General features: G+C 42.0%; 2 protein-coding genes across 4 annotated transcripts in view; one reads left to right on the plus strand and one right to left on the minus strand.

The window, feature by feature from the left end:
* Window positions 1–17,591, plus strand: part of cerkl (CERK like autophagy regulator) — a 158,956-nt gene extending 141,365 nt beyond the window's left edge. For 2 of the 3 annotated variants that reach the window (XR_013888158.1, XM_080198888.1), the window contains one exon: window positions 14,456–15,406. The gene's annotated coding sequence lies outside the window, so the exon portion shown is untranslated. Of the gene's footprint in view, window positions 1–14,455; window positions 15,407–16,591 lie in introns of those variants that run through there. The other variant, XR_013888159.1, reaches the window with a different exon arrangement.
* Window positions 782–25,770, minus strand: part of itga4 (integrin alpha 4) — a 134,296-nt gene continuing 109,307 nt past the window's right edge. The window contains exons 23-28 of the mRNA XM_080198886.1: window positions 25,220–25,327; window positions 23,319–23,438; window positions 19,464–19,583; window positions 16,258–16,353; window positions 5,626–5,745; window positions 782–4,500 (exon numbers count right to left, since the gene is read on the minus strand). Of these exons, the coding sequence (XP_080055012.1) occupies window positions 4,369–4,500; window positions 5,626–5,745; window positions 16,258–16,353; window positions 19,464–19,583; window positions 23,319–23,438; window positions 25,220–25,327 (696 nt within the window). The 3' untranslated portion in view covers window positions 782–4,368. The remainder of the gene's footprint in view (window positions 4,501–5,625; window positions 5,746–16,257; window positions 16,354–19,463; window positions 19,584–23,318; window positions 23,439–25,219; window positions 25,328–25,770) is intronic.

Genomic DNA, 25,770 nt, shown 5'->3' on the forward strand with positions numbered 1-25,770 from the left:
TCAGCAAACTTTGTTATCCTATACTTGGTCCCCTCCTCCAGAGCGTCTATGTATATGGTAAACAGTTGAGGCCCCAGCACTGATTCCTGCGACACGCCACTAGTCACCAACTGCCAACCGGGAAAGCACCCATTTATTCTAACTCTCTGCTTCCTGTTAGATATGATGTGGGTATGCCGGCGTTGGACTGGCGTAAACACAGTAAAAAGTCTGACAACACCAGGTTTTAGTCCAACCTATTTATTTGATATACTCGCAAGCTTTCGGGTTAGCCCCTTCGTCAGGTGAATGGAGAGTTCTGGCCTCAGACAGAGCATATAAAGCACAGACAGTTTAGAGATTACTGATTAGAATGCGAATCCTTACACCTAACCTGCTGTTCAAGACCTGAAGTGGCTGATAATGTGAGTGGAAGGAGCACTGATCACAGTTTAAAGAGATGTGTATTGTCTCCAGACAGTACAGTAAGTGAGGTTTTGCAAACCCAGGCAAACCCCCCGTGACTTGCCTGGGTTTGCAAAACCTCACTTACTGTACTGTCTGGAGACAATACACATCTCTTTAAACTGTGATCAGTGCTCCTTCCACTCACATTATCAGCCACTTCAGGTCTTGAACAGCAGGTTAGGTGTAAGGATTCGCATTCTAATCAGTAATCTCTAAACTGTCTGTGCTTTATATGCTCTGTCTGAGGCCAGAACTCTCCATTCACCTGACGAAGGGGCTAACCCGAAAGCTTGCGAGTATATTATCAAATAAATAGGTTGGACTAAAACCTGGTGTTGTCAGACTTTATCCTGTTAGATAGCCAATCCTCAATCCATGCTAACACTTTACCCCCAACTCCATGTATCTTAATCTTTTGCAGCAACCTTTTGTGAGGCACCTTATCAAACGCCTTCTGGAAATCTAAAAACACCACATCCACTGGTTCCCCTCTATCAACCACAGTCGTTACATCTTCATAAAAATCCAATAAATTTGTCAAACATGACTTTCCCTTCATGAATCCATGATCATGAATCTGCTTGATTGAACCATTCTTTTCCAGGTGTCCTGCTATTTCTTCTTTAATGATGGAGTCCAGCATCTTCCCAACAACGGACGTTAAGCTAACCAGCCTGTAGTTACCCGCCTTTGGTCTACCTCCTTTTTTAAACTGTGGCGTCACATTAGCTGTTTTCCAATCAGCTGGCACCTCCCCAGAGTTCAGCAAATTTTGATAAATTACAACTAACGCATCTGCTATTACTTCTGCCATTTCTTTTAGTACCCTGGGATGCATTCCATCCAGGCTCAGGGACTTGTCTACCTTTAGTCCCATTAGCCTACCAAGCACTACCTCTTCGGTAATAGTAATCGTTTTAAGGTCCTCACCCGCTACAGTCCCACGACTGTCAATTTTCGGTAAGCTATTTGTGTCCTCTACCATGAAGACCGACACAAAAAACTTGTTTAAGTCCTTGGCCGTTTCTTCGTTTCCCATTATTAAATCCCCCTTCTCATCTTCTAAGGGTCCAACGTTTACTTTAGCCACTCTTTTCCTTTTCGTATATTTGTAAAATCTTTTACTATCAGTTTTTATATTTTGTGCTAGTTTAGTTCCATAATCTATCTTTCCTTTCTTTATCATTTTCTAGTAGTTCTTTGTTGTTTTTTAAAGCTTTCCCAATCTTCTAATTCCCCACTAGCTTTGGCCACTCTGTACACGTCGGTTTTTAATTTAATACTCTCCTTTATTTCCTTAGTTATCCATGGCTGCTTATCCCTTTTCTTACATTCCTTCTTTATCACTGTCTCCTTAAAAATCCTCCACTGTTCCTTAGCTGTCCTACCAACTAGTCTGCTCTCCCAGTCTACATTAGCCAATTCTGCCCTCATCCTATCGTGCTCCCCTCTGTTCAAGCAGAGGACACTGGTTTGGGAACCTACTTTCTCACCCTCCATCTGTATTAGAAATTCAACCGTATTGTGATCACTCATTCCAAGAGGATCCCCTCACAAGAAGAGCTTTAATTTTACCTGTCTCATTACACAGGACCTGATCCAAGATAACTCGTTCCCTTGTAGGTTCTGTAACATACCGTTCGAGGAAACTATCCCAACAGCATTCTAAGAACTCTTTCTCAAGTCCACCGCATTCCTACTTGAGTCAACCAATCAACTATGCAGGTTAAAATCCCCTTAAGTCTGTATGGTCTTGTTCTTGGTCCTTTCAACAGTGTGAAACAATTTTTCTTTATCTACTTTGTCCAGACCCCTTCATGCTTTTGACTATGTCTATCAAATCAAAATGGGAGCACAGTAGCACAGAGGTTAGCACTGCTGCCTCACAGCTCCAGGGACCTGGGTTTGATTTCCTAATTGCAATCCTTCATCCCCATAATCATTCCAGTGTATCTCTTTGTACCTTTATCTTCTTCCAAAAGTGAGATTCCAGCATTGGACATGATATTGCAGCAGGGACCAAGCTATTGTTTTGCATTGGTTTAATATAACATCCTAGCTTTTGTAGTCTGTACCATTATAAAGTGCAGGATCTCATCTGCTTTTATTAACTGCTTTGTTAATCTGTCTTGCCACCTTCAAAGATTTGTGTACAAACACCCCCAAATCTTTCTGTTTTTATATCCCACCTTTCAAGTTGCACTATTTAACATTCTGTTTCTCCGCATTCATCCTACCAAGTTAATAACTTTGCACCTTTTCAACCACCATTTATCTATCCATTCCACAAGAATGCCAGTGCCCTCTTGAACTCTCTGTCTTCCTCGTTGTTTACTGTTTGAATAGGTGTTTTGATTGAGTAAATTAGGAGCAACTGGCAGGAACGTTGATACCCATATGATGCAAATTTAAGATAAGTTTTAAAAGAAGCAGGGGTTGTAGGCAATGATATATATTCCAAAGTGCAGTGAGAAGTTATGATATGGACTGTATTGCCCAAAAGTGCAGTGGGAGCAAAGTCAATGGTAACTTGCAAAGTGAAACTGGATATGTACTTGAATAGGAAAATTTGCAGGGTAAAGGAGGAGAATGGGAGTAACTGAAGATCTGGCACAAGAATGATAGGACACACAGTCTCATTCTGTGCTTCTTATAAGGAGTAAAAAAACTTCAAGTACGCCACCTCTAAAACTGGTCAGCTGACACTTTACATATTGGGCCATAATTTCCAAACTCACCAGCATTGGATTGGGGGATTTCCAGGTAAGGCTTTACATGTCAATTACCCAGAAGCACAAACTTCCTCTGGGCAATTGCCCTGCACTGGGAACTATCTGAAAATGCAATTTAAATCACAAACTTCAGATGGCTCAGATAGGGTTACACCAATAGTTAGTCAGATAAAGTTCTGGTAACATTTTTAAAGACATAGACTGATCCCACCACTGAACTCCTTTATCTGCAACTCATCCCACTTGTGCGATTCTCTTTTACACCCCGCATCCCCATCCACCTTTCAAAGGCCTGACTCTGCCCCACACCTGCCTGAGGTCTGACCATCCCATCTGCAGGCCTTACACTGCTCCCCCCCAACCATACTGATTGCCGCTTCAAGATTAGGATCCATTAATTTTGGACAGACCATGTACTAAATGTCAAACAGCTCCCTGAGAGAAATTATGGGGAGAATTTTACCGTCACGGGATTCAGAATGGGCAAGGGGTGGATCGGACCTGGAAATGTCCGTTGACGTTGGGCGGGATATTTTGGTTTCGGAGCAAGCAAGTGCCACAAAATCCCTGCCTATCTTGTGCAGTCAAAATTAACAAATGCATTCATATGTTGTTATCGAGGTAGACTTTTCCTTGCTGCCTGGGCATAAAACTGGTGTTGTGGGTCAGCCATCCATACAGAAACAACGAGGTTTTAATTTCCATTGCAGTTAATGGAAATTAAAATCAAGTGGTATATTTAATGGATGGCTGATTCGCAAAACTAGTTCTAGTCCCTGGGCAGGAGATAGAAAATCTACACCTTCGATTCTTAGCTGATGCATCTGTCTCAAAAAACAAATGCAATATTTTGCTCATTGTTACAGGTGGGAAAAAGACAAATGGTGTAGATGGGAAATCTGTAGTCTTTTTTTCAAGTAAAGTTGGGAGAGTGCATTTCTCAATAAAACTTGGATTATTTGTTTTGAACTCAAACTTCAATTAAAATAAACCCTAATACAGTTAAACACCATATAAAAACACTTTCATGCACAATGTTTGCCTACTTAGGCTGTCCAAAGTATAATGTGGAATTCCTGCAGGATCATTCACAGTACAATTCAGATGTTTTTACTCAAATGTATATATTTTATAATCTTGCATTGCTGTTTGATCTCCATTTCATAATTTCTCTTGTAAATTTGAATTCTTAGTTTTGAATCATGTACCAAGTGTTTTCATCATTTTCCTCTTGACTTAGTTGCAGCCATCTTCCTCGCTGATTACATTTTTTCCTTTCATCAATGATTTGTTCTTTCAATTTTCTTTTAAAGAATCCACACTAAAGGAAGCGGGAGGGGAAATAAATCACAAAATTAATGATCAGTTTCTTACTGCTTAACATTTACATATCTTTCGAACAGTGGTTAGTGAAGATTTTTACACGATGATTTTTGTCAGTTACTGGCATGGAGAAAACTGAAATCGTAAATATCTTGCAAGTTACTTATGTACTCATCAAACTCCTCAGAAACAACCAGATAATAAACATGGTAATCTTTGAAGGATGAACAAGCAAGCAAGCAAAAGTGGTATTGGCAACACAAGGATAAATTAATATTGATGACACAACAAAAACATTCTTTGGTCTTCTATACCTCACAGATAAAATAAAATGTCATTTGTGCAGGTTTAGCAGTGGCCTGATGTTATAAAATCCTGCCAGGTGAAAGCCTATCAGAATATGATTACTAGAAAAAGAGACTATTCAAGATAACTTTTACTTTTCTTTTGGGAGCCCTGGAGCAGCAAAATAAGATTTGAACAGAAAAGCAAGTATTGAGTTGAGACTTTGATATTTTTATTTTTGTCAAAGTATAAATCAAAGAATGCAATTACATTTCACCCATATTATTATATTTCACTATTCCTTCAAAATATATCCTTATTTCTTCAGTGTGTACTTTGGCATGAGTGTGTCTGTGCATTTAACATTACAGGAAGACCGAACAGTATATGTGAACAGAGTATACTGGAAACATTCAGCGCCTGTGGAGAGACAAGCAGCTAATGTTTTAAATTGTTGACCATTTCATTAGAAAATATTATGAATGTAACAGGTTTTTAAGAAAATACAAAAGCAGGAAAAGTGGAAAGAGTACAAAGAACAAAAGGAGGTGGTTTGTGACAGATGGAAGGCAGGATTGAATAAACAATGGAACAGATAATGCTGCAACTCAAAAGATTAAGTAATGGGACAAGAAATAAAAAATGTCTGAAGATGGTGTAAATGGCAATAGAATCATTACCAACAGCTGCTGTTTAGTCCAGAAGGTGATAAAGTGCAAATTTGAAATGTGAGGTGCTGTTTCTTGCACTAAAATTGAACTACATGAAAATAATGGAAGCAGCCAAGAACGAAGAGTTATGCATTTTAATTGCAAAAGTGGATTAATATTATTCTTACCTTGCGACATATGAATATACATATAACCAAGTTAAAAATCCCCAAGATCAAAGCCATTGCAATGAGTAAAATTGCAACTTTAAGTTTTGGTTTAAAATTATAAATTGCTTCTACGATAACCTAGGGAGAAAAAAAAGGACAAATTGTTTAATGAGCAGGAAGACAGTCATTAATTCTGGAAGAGTAGGCAGAAAATATACATGATCAGAACAATTATGAACTACAATATTGGGGGAATTTTCCCATCCTGCCTGCCACAGGAATTGTAGCAGGTGGACAATGCAATGGTCTGTTGACCTTGGGTGGGATTTTCTGGTTTTGGGGTGAGCACGGCTGGAAAATCCTGCCCCTTGTATTTATCGAGTACCTTTAAACATAATTAAAAACATTCCCAAACTGTTTCACAGAAGCACGATTTGGCACTGTGCTTCAGATATTTAGAGCATTTGATCAAAAGCTTAGCCAAAGAAATTGCTTTTAAGGAACATTTTATAAAAGTAAAGGGGTTCAAAGAAGTATTCCAGAGCTTAGGGCCTTGCCATCTGAAGGTTATTAGTAGACAACATGAATACACAGAGGTCAAATTAGAGGTTTGTGAGACCGGATAAGATTACAGAGATGGGGCGCGTGAAGCCATGAAGGGATTTGAAAAGAAAGCTAAAAAATTTAAAACAGAGGTGTTGCTTATCCAGGAACCAAGTGAATAATGAAAGTAACTTATACTTTTTATAATTCCTTTCATGACTTTAACATGCCCATGGTGCTTCATAACAAATCAAATACTTTTAAAATATGAATTCAGATTTTATCATGTTACGATCCTCATGGTGATAACTGCTTTAGAAAAGGATGAATTTCCAAAGCAAACAACAGAAATAAACTGATGGACAAAATTGCACTTTTTTAGCAACAAATAAACTAATATCAGCATGAATCAAAAATTAATTATAGGCAACTGATACATCAAACAAAAGAAAAAGATAACTTTCACTAACTCATGAAACAATTGCAATATATCATGCAACCACATTTACTTTGTGCCACACTTCTGCAGGTATGTAGCTTTAAATACACATGTATGAAGTCACCACCAGTTCTCCAGCAAAGGTTTGCAGTTCCCACCATGCCAGGTTGAAACTTCAGTATCCTTTAACAGTTCTTTTACTCTACTTGATTTTTCTGGTTTGATTTTTCCAATCACAACCAACAAGGTACATTTCAACTAATTTCTCTCCAGGTCACAACAGTCCTGGCAATTCAAAGTAAGAAGTCTGACAACAACAGGTTGAAGTCCAACTGATTTATTTGATAATAAACTCACAAATCCAAAGTGCCAGACAATACTTGGTCTAATCCCTTTTCAAACTGACTCTGGTAAAACTGTTTTTCCCATAGAGAGCATTATCTCTGCATTGTATTGTTATACTGTGATATGAAAATAGAGACTTCAGAGTGCTGCTCTGCCTGCATGGTGAGCTGCCTGGCTGAGAGGAATGCTTTTGGGGTTGGGTGAACACAGGGAGTTAGGTCAAACAGGTAGCAGAGGCTACAAGGGAGAGTGCTGACTGATCAGTAAGTGTTATTTTTTTTCTTTTTGCTCTTGGCTTTGTAGTTGCTGGTGTTGTACACTACAATAATGTTTGTGTAATTTCTGTGGTTTTTATGGTTTGAAAAGGTTATATTTGGTAGTAACAAGGAGCACGAAAGAAGGGTTCTAGAAAATTGGATATAATCTGAAACAAAACATCTTTCAAAAGTTTAATTTAAAGCGGTAAGACATGACAGGAGAGCTCCAAGCCATGGTTTGCTCCTCTTGCTCCATGTGGCAGGCAGAAGACAGTTCCCATCTCCTGGGTCAGCATGTGTGCAAGAAGTAGCTCCAGTTACAGCTCCTGTAGGCTCAAGTTTCAGAGCCCAAGCCGCAGCTGGAGACACTGGAACATCCGTGAATCAGAGAGTATCATGGATAGCATGCATGGAGAGGTGGTCACACTGCAGGCTCAAACTCCACAGGCAGGAAGAGAACGGGTGACCACCAGACAGAGCAAGAGAGATAGGCAGGTAGTGCAGGAATCTCTTGTGGCCATTCCCTTGCAAAACAGATATATGGCTTTGGATGCTGTTGAAGGGGAATGACCTCACGAGAGAAAGCAGCAGCCAAACTTCTTGTACCACGGTTGGTTCTGCTACAGAGGGAAAGGGTTAAAAAGTGTGTCAGTGCAGTAGTTATAGGGGATTTAATTGTAAGAGGAATAGGCAGGCATTTCTGTGCCTGCAAATGAGACTCCAGGATGGTATGTTGCCTCCCTGGCGCTAGGGTCAAGAATGTTTTGGTGCGGCTGCAGGACATTCTGAAGGAAAAGGGCGAACAGCCAGTGATCATAGTACATGTTGGCACAAATGACATAGGTAAAAAAAAAAGATGAGGTCCTAAAAGCAGAATACAGGGAGCTAGGAGAAAAGTTAAGAAATCGGATCTCAAAAGGTAGCGATCTCAGGATTACTATCAGTGCCACATGCTAGTCAGAGTAGAAATGACAGGATATATCAGATAAATACATGGCTGAAGAGATGATATCACAGGGAGGGTTTCAGATTTCTGAGACATTGAGACTGGTTCTGGGGGAGGTGGGACCTGTACAAATTGGATAGGTTACACCTGGGCAGGGCTGGGACTGATGTCCTGGGGGAGTGTTTGCTGGAGCAGTTGGGAAGGGTTTAAACGAATATGCCAGGAGGGTGGGAACCTAAGTAAGAAGTCTGAGGAGGAGGGAGCAGGAACAAAATGTCGGGAGAAGGTTCCAATTCCATCAAAAATCAGGAAAAATATTAAAAGGAGAACTCAGGGGCTGTTATTAATGGAGGTGGTAGAATTCAAAAAGAAAGTATAAAAACTAGCATAAGGGCATTTTGTCTGAATGCTCGTAGCATTCAATACAAGGTAAATGAGTTGACAGCACAAATCATTGCAAACGAGTATGATTTGGTGGCCATTACAGAGACATTGTTGCAGGATGGTCACGACTGGGAGTTAAATATCCAGGGGTAGCAGACTGTTCGAGGGGACCAACAGGAAAGTAAGGGATGTAGCTCTGACATTTAAACATGACATCAGGGTGGTAGCGAGAGATGATATAGATTCTATGGAAAAAAAGGTTGAATCCATTTGGGTGGAAATTAGAAATAGTAAGGAGAAAAAGTCACTGATAGGCGTAGTTTAATTTTCGCCCCACCATGATGTTATTATTTGGTGGCCTATGAACAAAGAAATAACTGATGCATGTAAAAATTGTGCAGCAATTATCATGGGGGATTTTAATCTACATATCAATTGGTCAAACCAAGTCAGTCAAGGCCGCCTTGAGGAGGAATTCATACAATGTATCTGCGATAGCTTCCTTGCACAGTATGTAATGGAACCTACGAGGAAGCAAGCTATCCTAGATCTGGTCCTGTGTAATGGTGTGGAAATGCCGATGTTGGACTGGGGTAAGCACAGTAAGATGTCTCAGATAGGAATAATTAATGATCTTACAGTTAGGGATCCTCTTGGAAAAAGTGATTACAATATGGTTGAATTTAAAATACAGATGGACCGTGGGAAGGTAAAATCTAATACCAGCGTGTTGTGCTTAAACAAAGGAGACTACAAAGGGATTGAGGGAGGCGTTGGCTAAGGTAGACTGGGAGCAAAAACTTTATGATGGGACAATTGAGGAACGGTGGAGGACTTTCAAAGTGATATTTCACTGTGCTCAGCAAAAGTATATACTAGTGATAAGGAAGGACTGTAGAAAAAGAGATGATCAGCCATGGATATCTAAGGAAATAAAGGAGGGTATTAAATTGAAAGAAAAGGCATACAAAGTGGCAAAGATTAATGGGAACCTAGAGGTTTGGGAAATCTTTAAAGATCAACAGAAAGCCTCAAAAAAGCTATAGAGAAAAGTTTGGTGATTATGAGAGTAAACTAGCTCAGAATACAAAAACAAATAGCAAAAGTTTCTACAAATATATAAAATGAAAAAGAGTGGTTAAAATAAATATTGGTCCTTTAGAGGATGAGAAGGAGGATGTAATAACTGAAAATGAGAAAATGTTTGAGGCATTGAAGAGATATTTTGTATCGGTCTTCACCGTAGAAGACACAAATAACATGCCAAAAATTGATGACACGAAGGCTATGGCAGGTGAGGACCTAAAAACTATTATCATGAAAGAGATAGTGTTGGGCAACCTAATGGGGCTAAAGGTAGACAAGTCTCCTGGCCCAAATGGAATGCATCCCAGGGTACTAAAAGAGATGGTGGGGGAAATAGCAAATTCACTTATGGTAATTTACCAAAATTTGCTGGACTCTGGGGTGGTTCCCACAGATTGGAAAACAGCAAATGTGACACCACTGTTTAAAAAAGGTAGACAATAGGCAGATAACTATACGCTGGTAAGCTTAACTTCTGTAGTAGGGAAAATGCTTGAATCTATCATCAAGGAAGAAATAGTGAGGCATCTGGATATAAATTGTTCCATTGGTAAGACACAGTATGGATTCATAAAGGGCAAGTCACGTTGACTAATTTGGTGGAATTCTTTGAGAACATTACATGCACAGTGGACAATGGGGAACCTGTGGATGTGGTGTATCTGGATTTTCAGAAGGCATTTGACAAGGTGCCGCACCAAAGACTGCTGCATAAGACAAAGTTGCATGGTGTTACGGGTATTAGCATGGATAGAGGATTGGTTAACTAACAGAAAGCAAAAAGTGGGAGTAAATGGGTGTTTTTCAGGTTGGCAATCAGTAACTAGTGGTGTGCCTCAGGAATCAGTGTTGGGACCACAATTGTTTACAATTTAGATGGATGATTTGGAGTTGGGGACCAAGTGTAGTGTATCAAAATTCGCAGATGACACTAAGATGAGTGGCAGAGCAAAGTGTGCACAGGACGCTGAAAGTCTGCAAAGGGATACAGATAGTCTAAGTGAGTGGGCGAAAGTCTGGCAGACAGAGTACAATGTTGGTAAATGTGAGGTCATCCATTTTGGTAGGAATAACAGCAAAATGGACTTCTATTTAAGTAGTAAAAAATTGCAGCATGCTGCTGTGCAGAGGGGCCTGAGTGTCCTTGTGCAGGAATCTCAAGGAGTTGGTTTGCAGGTGCAGCAGGTAATTAAGAAGGCAAATGGAATTTCGCCCTTCATTGCTAAAGGAATGGAGTTTAAAAACAGCGAGGTTTTGTTGCAGCTGTATTGGGTGCTGGTGAGGTCACATCTGGAGTAGTGTGTACAGTTTTGGTCTCCTTACTTGAGAAAGGATATACTGGCACTGGAGGGGATGCAGAGGAGGATTCCGGTGTTGAGAGGATTGGTTTATGAGAAGAGACTGAGTAGACTGGGGCTATACTCACTGGAATTCAGAAGAATGAGGGGAGTTCTTATAGAAACATATAAGATTATGAAGGGAATAGATAAGATAGAAGCAGGGAAGTTGTCTCCACTGGCGGGTGAAACTAAAACTTGCAGGCATTGCCTTAAAATAAGGGGAAGTAGATTTAAGACCGAGTTGAGGAGGAACTTCTTCACAAAAGGTTGTGAATCTGTGGAGTTCCCTGTCCAGTGAAGCAGTTGAGCTACCTTACTGAATGTTTTTAAGGCAAGGATAGATAAATTTTTGAACAGTAAAGGGATTAAGGGTTATGGTAAGAGGGTGGGTAAATGGAGCTGAGTCCATGAAAAGATCAGCCATGATCTTATTGAATGACGGAACAGGCTCAAGGGGCCAGATGGCCTACTCCTGCTCCTAGTTTTTATGTTCTTATTGTGTTAATATATGTAATGCACTGTTCTGATTATGTATGTAGTTAAAATACATCATCACCACTAGAAGTGACGCAAGGCAACATGTGACACAGCAACTGGAGTAGTGCTGAACTGATCGCATTTTTATGTCCAGCTGTCCTTTAACCTGCATATAATATGTTGTTCAACCATAAAGAGCCCAACTGTTTGTACCCACTCTGAGTATTTAATCCTCTGGATGGGGGTAGATTGGGTGACCAGACACTGACTGTCCCCTCTGCAAAGTTCTGAGCCCTAGTACTGTTGAAGATCTACAAGCTTATGTAACTGGAGAAGTATTGGTTAGAGAGGTTAGCAAAGCATTGTCCTCTCTTGTTCTTGTGAAGTAAAGCACATACTCGGGGGAGGCAGTGCCGTAGTGGTATTGTCAATGGACTAGTAATCATCGACCCAAGGTAATGCTCTGGGAGCACATGTTCAAATCCCACCATAGCAGAAATGGAAATCTGGAATTAAAAATCTAATGATGACCATGGAACCATTGTTGATTGTCATAAAACCTCCATCTGGAAAGGCCCCACAAGATAATGGTGGGGAAGGAGATGGGCATATCTGAGGGAGTGTGTGAAAGGATATAGCAGTGAATAGATAAAGGCAGTGAAATGCACTCCTCCCCACTCAATATTAACTTGCCAAAGCCTCAGCCTCAGCAAAGCAGAGGGTTTTGCTATCAAAGATTTGTTCTCACAATCTCTTATTCATATCATCCATGGATTCTGACATGGAGGAGGAAGAATGCCTGACGCCTTTCACAGCACCTGGACCATCACAAGAAACAGACAGCAGAGCCAACACTGTAAATAGACACTGGGTGAAGATTGGGTGAGCAAGTGAGAGATGGCTGTGAACAGTCTCTCAGTAGATGGAGGACAGATGCAGGGCCTCACATTATAGGGGCTTTACCTAGAGCAACACAACAAATGTGTACCCAGATGCCATAGCCTCCCGAACAATGTAATGTCATGGATTAAAAATGGAGCCTTCCATTCAGTTCATCAACAGCATCATGGTTCAGGGTTTGAATACATGAGCTCCTCCATCGACAAAGTAACTGACTTCAAGGAGAATTATGCGGTAGCACTTGGAATGGATATAGGAGCAGGTCACTGACATTCACGGAATCCATGCATGGATCAGCCAATGGTTCTGTGGCACACATACATGGAGTGCGTCCCAGTTGGTGTATCTATTCCCCAGACACGGAAGCTATCTGGAGCATCAGCCAAGAGCTGAGACAGTCACCAATGAGGATGAGGGAGCATCCTTCTGTTTTGCACCATTGTGAATGAGCTACACAGCAGGGTCCTGTGACGGAGGTTACCTCTGCATTGGTGCTGATGCATCAGCCTCTGGAGACGACCACATTGGGACTGCCACAACAAGCACAACGTGCAACCCAGCCACAAAAAGAGACAAGGGAGCAGGCTGCCTCCAACACATTCAAGACCACAAGGGAAGTATGGATCGAGAACATAGGCCACCAGATTGTGCAGAGGATTAAGTAGTTCGCTGGATCTTGCTTCACTTATTAATATGCACTTCATTATTTTTGGAACACAGTGACCATGACTCTCAAGTTGGGCCGAAGGGCCTGTTTCCATGTTGTAAACCTCTATAACTCTATGATTTTCCTTACAACCTTTACACACCCAATGCTACCTGTATATCAATGATTCAGTGCTGCTCTTAACTGTGCCTCCTTTTATGGGACCATTTAATTTCTTGCTGCAACCCCTATGCCCCCAGCAAAATTTCAGACTAGTACTGAACAAGCAGACAGTAAACTTATTAAAGAGTAACTGATTTAATTTCCAATTCAGGCATGTTTCTAGGTCTTGCCATTCCCTGTTCTCAGGAAAATTGCCGGAGGCAGGAATAGCAACATCTAGATGTCCTCCCCCATCAGTGCCTAAAAATCCTTCCCCTAATCACTGTTGTAATGCGGGCAATCAGAACAGCCAACTTACACACACAAAAGTTCAAAATATTTGCTGCAGCTCAAGGGGTTATTTGTAGAATGCAACCATTTAAAGATGGCTTTTCTACCTCTTTGGGCTAAGAGAAACCACTGTCAAAAACTATTGGATGGAAAATCAAGAAGGACTTTCCAAAAGCCCAGAAAAACTGGGTCTAAAGGCATGTCGCAAAAGAAGTGAAATACATAAAATCACTTGTTCGATGTTTCACAGTGGACATTTTGCTGCATGAAGTGGGAACATGGAAAGTTGTCTGTTCTCTGTTCCAGACCATCCTTCTTAGAGGTCAGCTGTACAATATATTTGGAAACAACTTGAAGACAGAAGGCAATAACAGACATTAAACAAGCTATGGTGGCAAAGGAGTACCACATACCACACATGCATTCCAAATACGGCCAGCAACATGCTATGTATTTACTGTTGGCCCATGCAAAACCTTTACAGCTGTTTCATTGCTTACTGTGTGTGCCCATATCCTAGCAGGACAAATTGCTGTTTACAACTGAATACCTGAAATTTTAAAAAGATTTCACACAGCGATTCATATTTATCATGAGCTATAGCCACACATCACAGCTGCAGGTTGAATACACATCTTTGCGCTCCTTAACTTTAATGTTTCATGACTTTTGCTCTACTTGCAAGTTCATTTGGCAATTAATATAATTCAACTTAAGAATAAGTGGCACCAATTTAGAGAAGGTGTGAAACAGGATCTTTATTGCCCTGTACCAAATTTTATTTATGGGATGTGCACATCATTGACAAGGTCAGCACTTAGTCTATTCCTAATTGCCCTTTAGACGGCGGTGGTTGCTGCCGCCTTGAAACACAGCAATCCTTGTGGCGTAGGTACACCCACAGTGCTGTCAGGAAGGGAGTTCCAGGATTTCACCCATTGACAATAAATAACTGTAATAAATTCCAGTTCAGGATGGTGCAAGACTTGGAGGTGATGGTGTTCTCATGGTCTGCTGTGCTTGTTCTTTTAGGTGGTAGACATTGCAGGTTGTAAAGTAAACTGTTGGAGGAACTTTGGTGAGTTGCTGCAGTGCATCTTATATATGGTACGTACTGTTGTCACTGTCTGTTGTTACTAGTGGAAGCAAATGTTTAAGATAATAGGGTGCTGTTCAAGCAGACTGCTTTGTGATGGACAGAACTGGGTGGTCAGGGGAGGGGTCGGTTTGTTGGCGAGAGCCAGAAGGTCAGTGATGGGGGGTTGGCCAAGTGGTCAGTGTGGGAGATGTTTTGGTCTGGGTGACTGGTCGATCAGCAGGGAGTGGACAGTTGGATGGTCAATGGATGGGTGAAGTTTGGGTTGTCAGGGCGTTGGTGGTCAGTGGAAGGACTGAGTGTTCAGTGGGGGGAGGTGGGGGGGGTTCATTACTATAGTTACTCAGGATTTAGAAGTGGTTTTAATTCTTTTAACTTTTCCTGGGTAACTATTCTGTCATGACAACCATCCAAAGTTTGCAATTTAAACTATACTACCAACTATCCACTTTGGCAGGACTAATAGTAGGAGGGATTACTATTTAAAGGGCGAAAAGCTGCAGCATGCTACGGTGCAGAGGGACCTGGGGGTCCTTGTACATGAGTGGCAAAAACCCAGTCTGCAGGTGCAGCAGGTGATCAAGAAGGCGAATGGGATGCTGGCCTTTATAGCGAGGGGGATAGAATATAAAAGGAGGGAGGTCTTGCTGCAACTGTACAGGGCACTGGTGAGGCCGCAGCTGGAGTACTGTGTGCAGTTTTGGTCGCTGCACTTGCGCAAGGATATTTTGGCCTTGGAGGGAGTGCAGAAGAGGTTCACTAGGCTGATACTGGAGATGGGGGGTTTGGACTATGAAGAGAGACTAAATAGACTGGGTCTGTACTCGTTGGAGTTTAGAAGGATGAGGGGGGATCTTATAGAGATGTCTAAGATGATGAAGGGGATGGATAGGGTAGAGGTAGAGAGATTCTTCCCACTCAGAAAGGACAGCAGGACTAGAGGGCACAGCCTCAAGATAAGGGGGGGGGGGGCTGCAGTTTAGAGCGAAGTTGAGGAGGAACTTCTTCACTCAAAGGGTGGTGAATCTCTGGAATTCTCTGCCTGTTGAAGTGATGGAGGCTACCTCGCTAAATATGTTTAAGTCATGGGTAGATAGGTTTTTGGTAGGCAAGGGAATTAAGGGTTATGGGGAGAAAGCGGGAAAGTGGAAGTGAGCCACGTCAGATCAGCCATGATCTTATTGAATGGCGGGGCAGGCTTGAAGGGCTAGATGGCCTACTCCTGCTTCTACTTCTTATGTTATGTTATGTTCTTAACTAGTTTCAACTGCAGGGCAATTGCCCGACAGAAGTTTGAACTTCCCGGGCAATTGCTGAGTAATTCCCATCTCTGGGGTGGGGTCCCCAGCATTTCTTTGGGTTGCCCCAGTTACGATCCATGGAGCCTGGAAGAATTTTTTTCTTTCCTCACTTTCCAAGCTTCAAATTATTCCGTAACCCTATCAGAAGCTGTGTAATCTATGTGCAGGGTGGTAACTGGTTTAATTGATTGATTTGCTAAATATGCCAGGTTAAAAAAAAAATCAACCAATCTGCCTGTTCCTGATTGTCATGTAACCAGTGACCCCTGCTGAAAAGGGCTGGGATTGGCTGTTGATAGCCTTATGTAGTCGAACAGCATTTAGAAGGCGCAGTGTTCTGGAGATGGCTGGCATTTGTCATGAAATTACATACAGTTTCAGGAGAGAGGGCGAAAAGGTGAACTGTACTAAAAAATATATTGTATTTAAAGACTTACAATTACACTTGTTCCTTGTTCATTTTCAATGACATTTGGATTCTGCCCCGATGATGCCACAGCTTCTGTAACAAAGTAAGTCGAAGAAGCGCTATCCTGTTGAAATAAGTGAGCGTTTTGTTATGTTTTAAAAACAAAAATATTAATTTAGCGCATTCTTATGCCATGCTCCATGCTATACAATAGTTTTCAAATGCAAAAATAACAAAAGACAAGGGTACCTGCAAATGCTGCAGATCATACATTATTGATGTAAATTCACTAAAGTTATAATTATATTTTGTTCCTTATTATTAATTGAAGTTGGAATTTTGTTCCTCGCTCCCTTTTTCAGATGCTTTATTGTTACCTTTGGAAAGCACTTTTTTCTCCTTCAGCCAAGAATGTGGGGCAATCTCAACTGCAAATATTAAAATGGATATCATTCCCTGATCGTCTGATGAGAGGTGCATTTTGGGAACCGGGACCAAGCCTGCCAATTTCATAACAGCATTAATCAGGTGATCTCACAATAGATGACAAAATAGGTTTGCGAATAGCAGCAGTGAAGGCTGTAATTTGAACCAGAGATTCTTTACAGCTACAAAATCACATTCAAGATCCTTGAATAGCTTTCTTTACATTCTACAAGAGAAAGAGGAGAGGCAAAAGTTTTTTTGTGCCCTATTAAGATTTCACTAAATAATCTTGCCAACAGACATGTACTTGTAATAATAATAGGGAAGCTAGAGAGTACAAACACAAGGGCCGTGATTTTCCCCAAAAAATAACGAAGGGAATGTGTGAGCCATTAGATTAGACAACAGGTGAAAAATCTGGTTTGAGCCTAGCTTTTTACCTCTCATAATGTTACTAACACTGTTCTGCTGATGAAACTGTTGGAGTGAAATCAAAGTAAAAGACACAAAATGGTTACCTGGCACACAAAATGGACTCTGGGAAGGGACATTAAGAGTTATTACACTAACAGTTATAACCTGTAATGTTTAAATTACTGCAGGAAACAGGTCAGACCTTGAGGCACCTTAAACTTGAGATAAAAGCAAACCCAGAACAATGAGTTTGATAATGAGATCAGCCACTGATGGTGACATAAATGTATCTATTCAATGTACAACAATGTGATAACTGTCAATGTCTGTACTTGTTTGTGTATAATGATGTGTTAACTGTTGATATCCATACTGTCTATTCAACTTGTAATGATATGCCAATGTATAATATTATCTAAAAAGTATAAAAGATGCTCAACCACCATTGTATGGTTGAGAAGGTGGCTGCCTGTACTGCGGAATGCCAGCGCTTCTCCCAGAGCTTTGTCCAAATAAAATGATTTGTTGAACCTCCCAAGTCTGACTTCACAGTGGTGAATTTCCCACAACAAAGCCAATTTCAATATTCAAAACTTGATTTAAATATAATTATCGCCCCAGATGCTATCGTCCAGGTTCCCTTGCCCTTCCCTGCTCACCAGTCAAGGTCCTCACTGGCAAAGATCATGTATGGTCCCCACCAATGGGAACAGAGGGCACTGCAAACCCCAGTGCCAGCCAGGCTCCCTGGCATTGCGCACCAGGGCACTCTGGTACCAAGGGGGGCAGGGCAGGAAGTGTGAACTCTGCAAAGCAGTGGGGTTATGTGATGTGAGTGGCACGGTGGCACAGTGGCTAGCGCCACTGCCTCACAGTGCCAGGAACCCAAGTTCAATTCTGGCCTCGGGTCTGTGTGGAGTCTGCACGTTCTCCATATGTCCTGTGTGAGTTTCCTCCGGATGCTCCAGTTTCCTCCCACAGTCCAAAGATGTGCGGGTTAGATGGATTGACCATGCTAAATTGACCCTACTGTCAGGGGGATTAGCAGGGCAAATGTGTACGGTCATGGGGATAGGGCCTGGGTGTGTTTGCAGTCATTGCAGACTCGATACGAAGAATGGCCTCTTCCTGTACTGTACGGATTCTATGATGTCTGGGGAGGGGTGGGCAAGCCCAGCACAGGGAACGACTGGAACACCTGCACGTTGGCACCCCTAGAGCTCAGCACCCAGTTTTCTGGAAAGGTTAGGCACCACCCCCTTCCCCCTTGCTGGCAGGACTTGCATTTTTTTTTCAACTAAGTGCCATAGGATTATGACTGGGCGCTCACCCAAAAATGGGCACAATTCTCCTGTTTTCACACACATTCGGTATTTAAATTTTTTTTGGTCAGATCACCCCCTTAGTATTATAACAGCAAGAAAACCAGAGCGATCACCGGACTGCAATCGTCTCACACTTAGTCATTTTTTAGGAGAATGCTGAGTTATGCAGTTGTTCTGCGTAGAGTGGGGTCCAAACAGACCAATGAACCCAGAGGCAAAGCAATTGGGCACTGTTTGAAAGGGCACCCTGATCTCATAGTGCACTGGGAGACTCCTCCCCCCCCCCTTGGACATCAGGACTGCCCCTCTCGTTGGCAGCATGTTTCCCCATGCCCTCCCCATCACATCACCAGCATGGGGGGGGGGGCTATTGAGTCTCCCTTCATGACCCCCAACATGCCTCCCTCTTCATGATCCTTGACATGCCTCCCCTTCATAGTGTCCCCGTCATAGACACCATTCAGGCCCCATTCCCACCCAGTGTCAGGTGTACTGGTAGTGCCCAATTGGCACTGCCAGGGTGCCAGGTCAGCATTGCCAGATGGACATTGGTCAGCCATATCCCCTGACTACCCAGGGCCTTGAAACTTCCGAGCCTCCCAGCATAGCCATCACGCTGACCTCTGCTGGTGGAGATCAGTGGTGATTCTCACCAGGCTCTCACTGTGCTCAAGGCCTGGAAGATCCTGGGAGGTGGGAGAATCCAGCATCAAATGAGCTATGCATATTTAAATACTACTTTACATATGCTAATCAGCCTTGTCCCCTTTCTGGGTGTGATCAGATTTGTGTCAGTGGCAAAACCCATTTTTAGGCCTGCACGCTATTTTCCAGCAATGGTGCAATCTGCACAGCGAGACCAGAAAATCATCCCCAATATTTAAATATTCTAATCCTGGTTTTGTCAAAATACCATTTTATATATATAATTTTTTTTCCCCACTCTATAATCAATAGAATATGTCAGCACATTAGCTGAACAGATTAGTCAAAGCACCAAGATGATTTGGTATATGATATTCTTTTACTAAAAGCAATACTTAAAAAGATTTAAAATAATTAAACTTACTCCTGCCAGATGTGCATAATTGAGTTTCATAGCAACATGAACAGTAACAACTCTTCCACGTTCAATGTCTCCTAACTGGCATCTGATGTTTAAACAGGAAATTCCATCTCTGAAACAGGACTGAAAAAAAAGTTAAATCTAATTTATGAAAGGTTAAAAGTGATTGCACATAATAAATACTCTCACTGAAGAAAAGCCCCATCTGGAGGTGTTGTTGTTTGTCCATCGTCATTGATGAGGACCTCAACACCATTAGTCATTTTGAGGCTGGTTGCAGTGTGTCCGAAGATGACTGATCAGGCCAATTCGGGTACAGAATGTCCTGACATATATTGGACAGACTTGTGTAGACACTGTAGTTGTTGAGCTGGTGGCTCTGGACTTGCGCAGGTCACGCTTAAGTTGTGCTTCAGCAATACACCTTGCTTCGTGAGCTTGACAGTCTTTCTGGATGAGGCAGTGCCAGGTAGGGCAGTTTTGTGCCAACATTTCCCAGGTGGTCGTGTCAATGTCAAACGACTTCAGGGAGGCTTTGAGCGTGTCTTTGAAATGTTTCTTCTGCCCTCTATGTGAGCGTTTTCCAACAGAGAGTTCACCAAAAGGAGCTGCTTGGGTATGCGCTCGTCTGATATACGGACGACATGACCTGCCCATCGGGTCTGCACTCTCATCAGCAGTGTGTGGACTAATGGCAGACTTGCTCTAGAGAGAACTTCAGTGTCTGGTACTTTGTCATGCCATCGGATACGTAATATTCTGTGAAGACATGTCACGTGGAAATGATTGAGCTATCTTGCATGCCTTCGATACATAGTCCACATTTCACAGGCATACAGGAGGGTAGCGAGTACCACGGCGCTGTAGACCTTCAGTTTTGTTGCTGGGCTGATTCCTCGACGTTCCCCTACAGTGGAGCGCAGTCTACCAAAAGCAGAACTCCCTTTTGCTATTCTGCAGTTAACTTCTGCATCAATAGTCACTGCTTGGGAGAGGGTGCTGCCAAGGTAAGTGAACTTGTCCATTGCCTGTAGTTTCTGCCCTTTGATTGTGATGATGGGTTCTGTGTACGGTGCATGAGGAGCAGGCTGGTGCATGACTTCAATCTTTTTAATGTTGATGGTGAGTCCAAAGTTGTCACAAGCCGTGGAAAATTTGTCCATGCGGACTTGCATCTCTGGTTCTGAGCCAGCGTACAGGGCGCAGTCATCGGCAAACAGGAAATCTCTCAGAACAGTCTCCTTCACTTTGGTAATAGCTTAAAGTCTCCTCAGGTTGAAAAGCTTCCCATCCACTCTGTACTTGAAACTGATTCCAGCAACACAGTCCTGGAAGGCATCATTCAGCATGGCAGTAAACATTATGCTGAAGTGTGGGTGCGAGCACACAGTCCTGTTTGATGCCATTGGTGACTGGGAATGCCTCAGAGGATTCTCCACCGTCCAGTACTCTGGCCGTCATGCCATCATGGAACTGGCGTATCATCTGAATGAATTTGGGAGGGGGCAGCCAAACTTTGAAATGATCCTCCACAGGCCTTGTCGGCTTATAGTATCGAAGGCTTTCGCGAGGTCAGCAAAAGTTGTTTAGAGCTCACAATTCTGCTCCTGACACTTCTCCTGAAGTTGGCATGCAGCAAAAATCATGTCAGTAGTCCCATGACCTTTGTGGAAGCCACAATGTGACTCTGGAAGCAGGCCCAGCTCCAGATGAGTGACCAGACGAGGTGGAGGTGTAATGGGAGCACAGAACATGTGCTCTTATTCAAAATACTTCAAGCGAGTTATTAATCTCATTTAATTGACAAAATGCTTTCTCATAAGGAAGATATGATTTGTAAATGAGAGTGGAGTAGTGCTTTATACTTAATATTCGTTAGTTACACAAAGTCCAGGAAATGAAGTAGTTAAGAATCTTAGATCTACAGAGGAATACCTTTTGATGTTGTGTTTTAATTTGGCCCCGAACTCCTCAATTATTTGATAGAACATGATTCTTGATTCTAACTTTGTCATTGGATTCCATGTGAAACTGGATCCTCGCTGCTTCACATCCAGGTGCTTTTCTGGTTTGAATCTCATGCTCTCTCTTGCTGCTTCACCTCTGGACTCTCTGGTTTCAGTTTCACACTCTTTCACAGTATCACCCTCCAGGACTCTCCCTTATTTGAGTTTCACTCTTTCTCACTGCTTCAACTCTTAGACTCTCCATGGTTTGAATCTTGCACTCAATCCTGTTGCTTTACCTCCATGGTTCGAGTCACCTGCTCCTTCTCACTGCTTCATCTGCTGGAGTTTCTCTGGTTTAAGCCTCATGCTGTCTCCCACTGCTACATCTCTGTGCTCTCCCTGGTTTGTGTTTCACACACACTTATCGTTTCACCACTTGGACTCTCCTTGGTTTGTGCTTTGTGCCCTCTCACTCCTTCACCTAGCGGACTCTCCTGGTTTGAGTCTTGCACAATCTGTCGCTGCTTTATCTCCTGAACTCTCCCTGGTTTGAGTCTTACACTCTCTCGCTTCTTCACCTCCTGGACTTCCCCTGGTTCAAGTCACGTACTTTTTCTCTTGCTACTTCACCTGCTAGACTTTCCCTGGTGAGTCTCGCTCGCTCACTCTCTCTATCACTGCAGGCATGACTGCCATCAATCAGACTGATGTCCAGGAGCTATCCCTCTGATCCTAGCCTCTTTTATCTTGCACAAACACCTCTCCAATACCAATATCATTTATGTCACTACCTTTATGACCTTAACCTCTTTTAATATGAGAACTGTTTTGGTAAAGAAGGCCACTCAGCCCATTATGTCTGCACCTGCTCCTAAATGAGTAATTCAATTAGAGCCATTCTCCGTTTCCAGAAAACAGCCTAATTTCTTTTTGAATGCTTCAAATGAACCTGCCTCCAGCACACACTCTCACACAGTACATTCCAAATCCTCACCACTTGCAGTATAAAAACCTTTTTCCTCATATTGTCTTTGTTATATTAATTATTTTAAATCTGTACCTCTCATTTTAGATCCTTTCATCAGTGGGAATAGTTTGTCTCTACCTACTCTGTCCACACCTATCATGATTTTTGAACACCTATTAAATCTCCTTCAATCTTTTCCAAAGAAATCAATTGTACCTTCTCCAATCTATCTTCATAACTGAAGTTCCTCATCCCTGGAAGCATTCTCCTGATTTTTTTTCTGCACTCTGGCCAATGCCTTCACATCTTTCCAAAAGTGCAGTGCCCGGAACTGATCGCAATATTTGTGGCTATGACTCATCTTTCATTCCCTCACCCTACAGTATAAATATCTTCCACTTCCTATGCCTTTTAGCTTTGACAAAGGGTCATCTGGACTTGAAATTTCAGCTCTTTTCTCTCCTTACAGATGCTGTTAGACTACCCTAAGATTTTACAGCATTTTCTCTTTTGGTTTCAGATTCCAGCATCCACAGTAATTTGCTTTTAATTCATCATGCCTTGTCTGGAAATGCCAAAACCATAAGCTCTAGAATTCCATTCTTCAACCTTTCCATCTTCCTTTCCTTTTTCAAGACGTCCCTCAAAGCCATCTCTGCCTCAAGCCTTTGGTCATCTGCCCTTAATATCTCCTGTGGTCCAATGTCTTTTTTTGGCAGTCTCCTGGGAATTGCCTGGAGACATTTAAGGTGTTTTTTAACTGCAGTTGTTATTTTTGAAATGATCTCAAGGTATTGATTTTTATCTTGTGCTCTGGAGAACCAATACTTTGCTATATTAGTTATAACTTTGATTGGATTACTGGTTTGCTGTCAATTGCAAGTATTTCTAATTCCCTATTTCATCATTTTGAGTTTGGTTCCATTTTATATTTGTCCTTACCAATACTTTTCTTCCAAACTTATTGAACAAGTTAACCATTTGATGGAATATTGTTACATTCTGCATTTCAGTACAGTCCGGTTCTGAGTGGCTGTCATATCGACATATTCCATTACTGGCCTGCAAAAAAATAAATCACACATTTCAAAAAAGTGAAACACCATAAAATATCAGTATTCACCAACAACAGTAGCTATTAGGTGGAGGATCAGTGAGAATGAAATTCAGCACAGAAAGTTGTACTTTTGAGCTTCCTGTGAAAGTGAGTGACTTCCATTAGTCACAGGATTTGAAAGGGATCTTCTCACACCTGCACCTCCATTTGCTAAATGGAGTGCTGCAGTGATTTGGAAGCTTTCTAGCTATCCAGAGGTGATGAAGATTAAAGTGACCAGGATACTTCAAAGCTTGTCAAGGACAGAGACAATAATGAGTATTTTATTCCAGGATGGTGTATGAGTTCATCAAACATAAACTAAACACCTTTCTCAGGGTTAGAAGGTGCAGTCGAGCCATGAGACCCTCATCCCAGGAGAAGTGGCAAGATCAACCCCTTATCCCGAGCACAACCAACCTCCAGGACCCTTGGGCAACCTTTCCTGTTCTGCCTGGCAGTGACAAGAGCAGCAGCTGAGCACTGGAGCTACCTTCCTGACTACCCCTCCCCTACCCCACCCGAGCACCCAAGGTGCCAGGCCAGGGTGTCAGTGCTCAGGTGCCATTGGCACTGCCAAGGAGTGGGGTCTAAAAGGGGGTGTAGATCTGAATGGTGGCCTGAAAGGGGAGTAGTGCTGTGGGGGGGAAGCTGGGTCAGATCCCACATGCCTGTGTAGTGTGGGAGGAGGATGACCTGTTATTTCAGTGCCGGGGGAAGAACATCCCTCTTTGCTGAGGGTTTGGTGGTGCTCCTCTTGTCAGCAGGGAGGGGGGTGGGAAAGGAGAGGCCACTATTTTCGCCTTGGGGGGTAGGGAGGTTTGTCTGCGAACACAGAGTTCTGTACACTCTTTCAATCTCTGAACAGCTGGGCTCACCGGTGTGATTCCTGAGATGCATGAACACTCCAGATTTCCCACTGGCACGAGTACTTAGTGCCAATTTGGGAGAATCACAGCACTGAAATTTGTCTTTTTGTTGGTATATCATTCAGCCCATTAAGTCAGATCATGTTGTTAATTAACACAGTAATAATTACATCAAAATTAAGATACAGTTAATATGGCACTAGTTCAGTTTCAGAGAAATGACCAGTTGTTAACACTGGTACCAGCAAGAGTGAAAGCCAGTTTGTTTTATCAACTACGCAGTTATTTTTACAGACCAATGTTTAAAAAAAACCTTCCTGGACAAGGTCAGGAGATATAACACCTGTTCATTTATCCTTTCATTCCACTATACGATATGTAATCGTTGGGTTTCTCCACAATTGTGAATCTAAATAACCAGAGTTCAATTGTCTCCATGACAATGTGGCTCACAGCTTGATTATTGTATTTAAAGTATCAGTCCACCTTCTTGAAGCGGATTGGCTCTCTACCTTTCTGCCAGATGTTATCAGGTTCTGTGAGGAATCTAACATTTAAAACATTAACAGTTCACCTATCACCCCCAGCTCCCACCACCACCTCTGTCCCACAGAACCCAAGTGCTCAATTTTTGAAGTTAAATTTCCCCTCATTAACTCTGCTTCATTGTACACAGGAGGCACTCACAAAGAGCAAGTTAAAGAAGGTAACATGTTACATATGTTGCAGAAATGAAATGGGAAATACAACATCATGGCCAATTTTGCTCTGTACAAAGCTGCTTACTCAAATTTAGAGAATATACTGGTAATGTTGTGTTCAGGCCATGTGATTTATTTTTTCAACATGCACCTCAAACTGTACAACGATTATCCTACCTTTATGTCAAGAACTTCAAACAACTTGACACCATTTGTTCTCAGTGCATTGGGCTGTGTAATTCTCAACTCAAAATCAGGAGCTATGCTGTTCCCCAAGTTAGTGACCTTGAAGTAAGTTAAATGTGAATAGATTAATGTATTTACTGACAAACCCATTAATATCAGAATATTTTATGCAACATTCACACACAGCAATGAGAAATACCACTCAATAGATTAAAATACAAGTGTTAACCACAATTTCATGCTATATTTCATATTTATCTTTTCTATATGAATTGTCAATTATTTTCCAAGAACATTACTAGCAAAGGCTGATTGTTCACCTTTTAGGATCAGAATTGAGATCTGACCCATTTTATGGGCTGTATGTTGTAAAATGAGATCAAATTAAATCTGCGGAACAATGCCTGGGCCAATTAGCTAAGGGATGGGCAATACTATGTTGAAGTAAGATACTGCCCAGGTACCATTGGTGTCTGCCTAAAACAGCTGTCAGGACCTCTGAATGATGTTAGTGAACAATTAACAGAGTAGGCGTTGGGCAC

The sequence above is a fragment of the Carcharhinus amblyrhynchos genome, chromosome 11 (assembly GCF_965287045.1).
Source record: "Carcharhinus amblyrhynchos chromosome 11, sCarAmb.v2.hapA, whole genome shotgun sequence".
Taxonomy (NCBI): domain Eukaryota; kingdom Metazoa; phylum Chordata; class Chondrichthyes; order Carcharhiniformes; family Carcharhinidae; genus Carcharhinus; species Carcharhinus amblyrhynchos.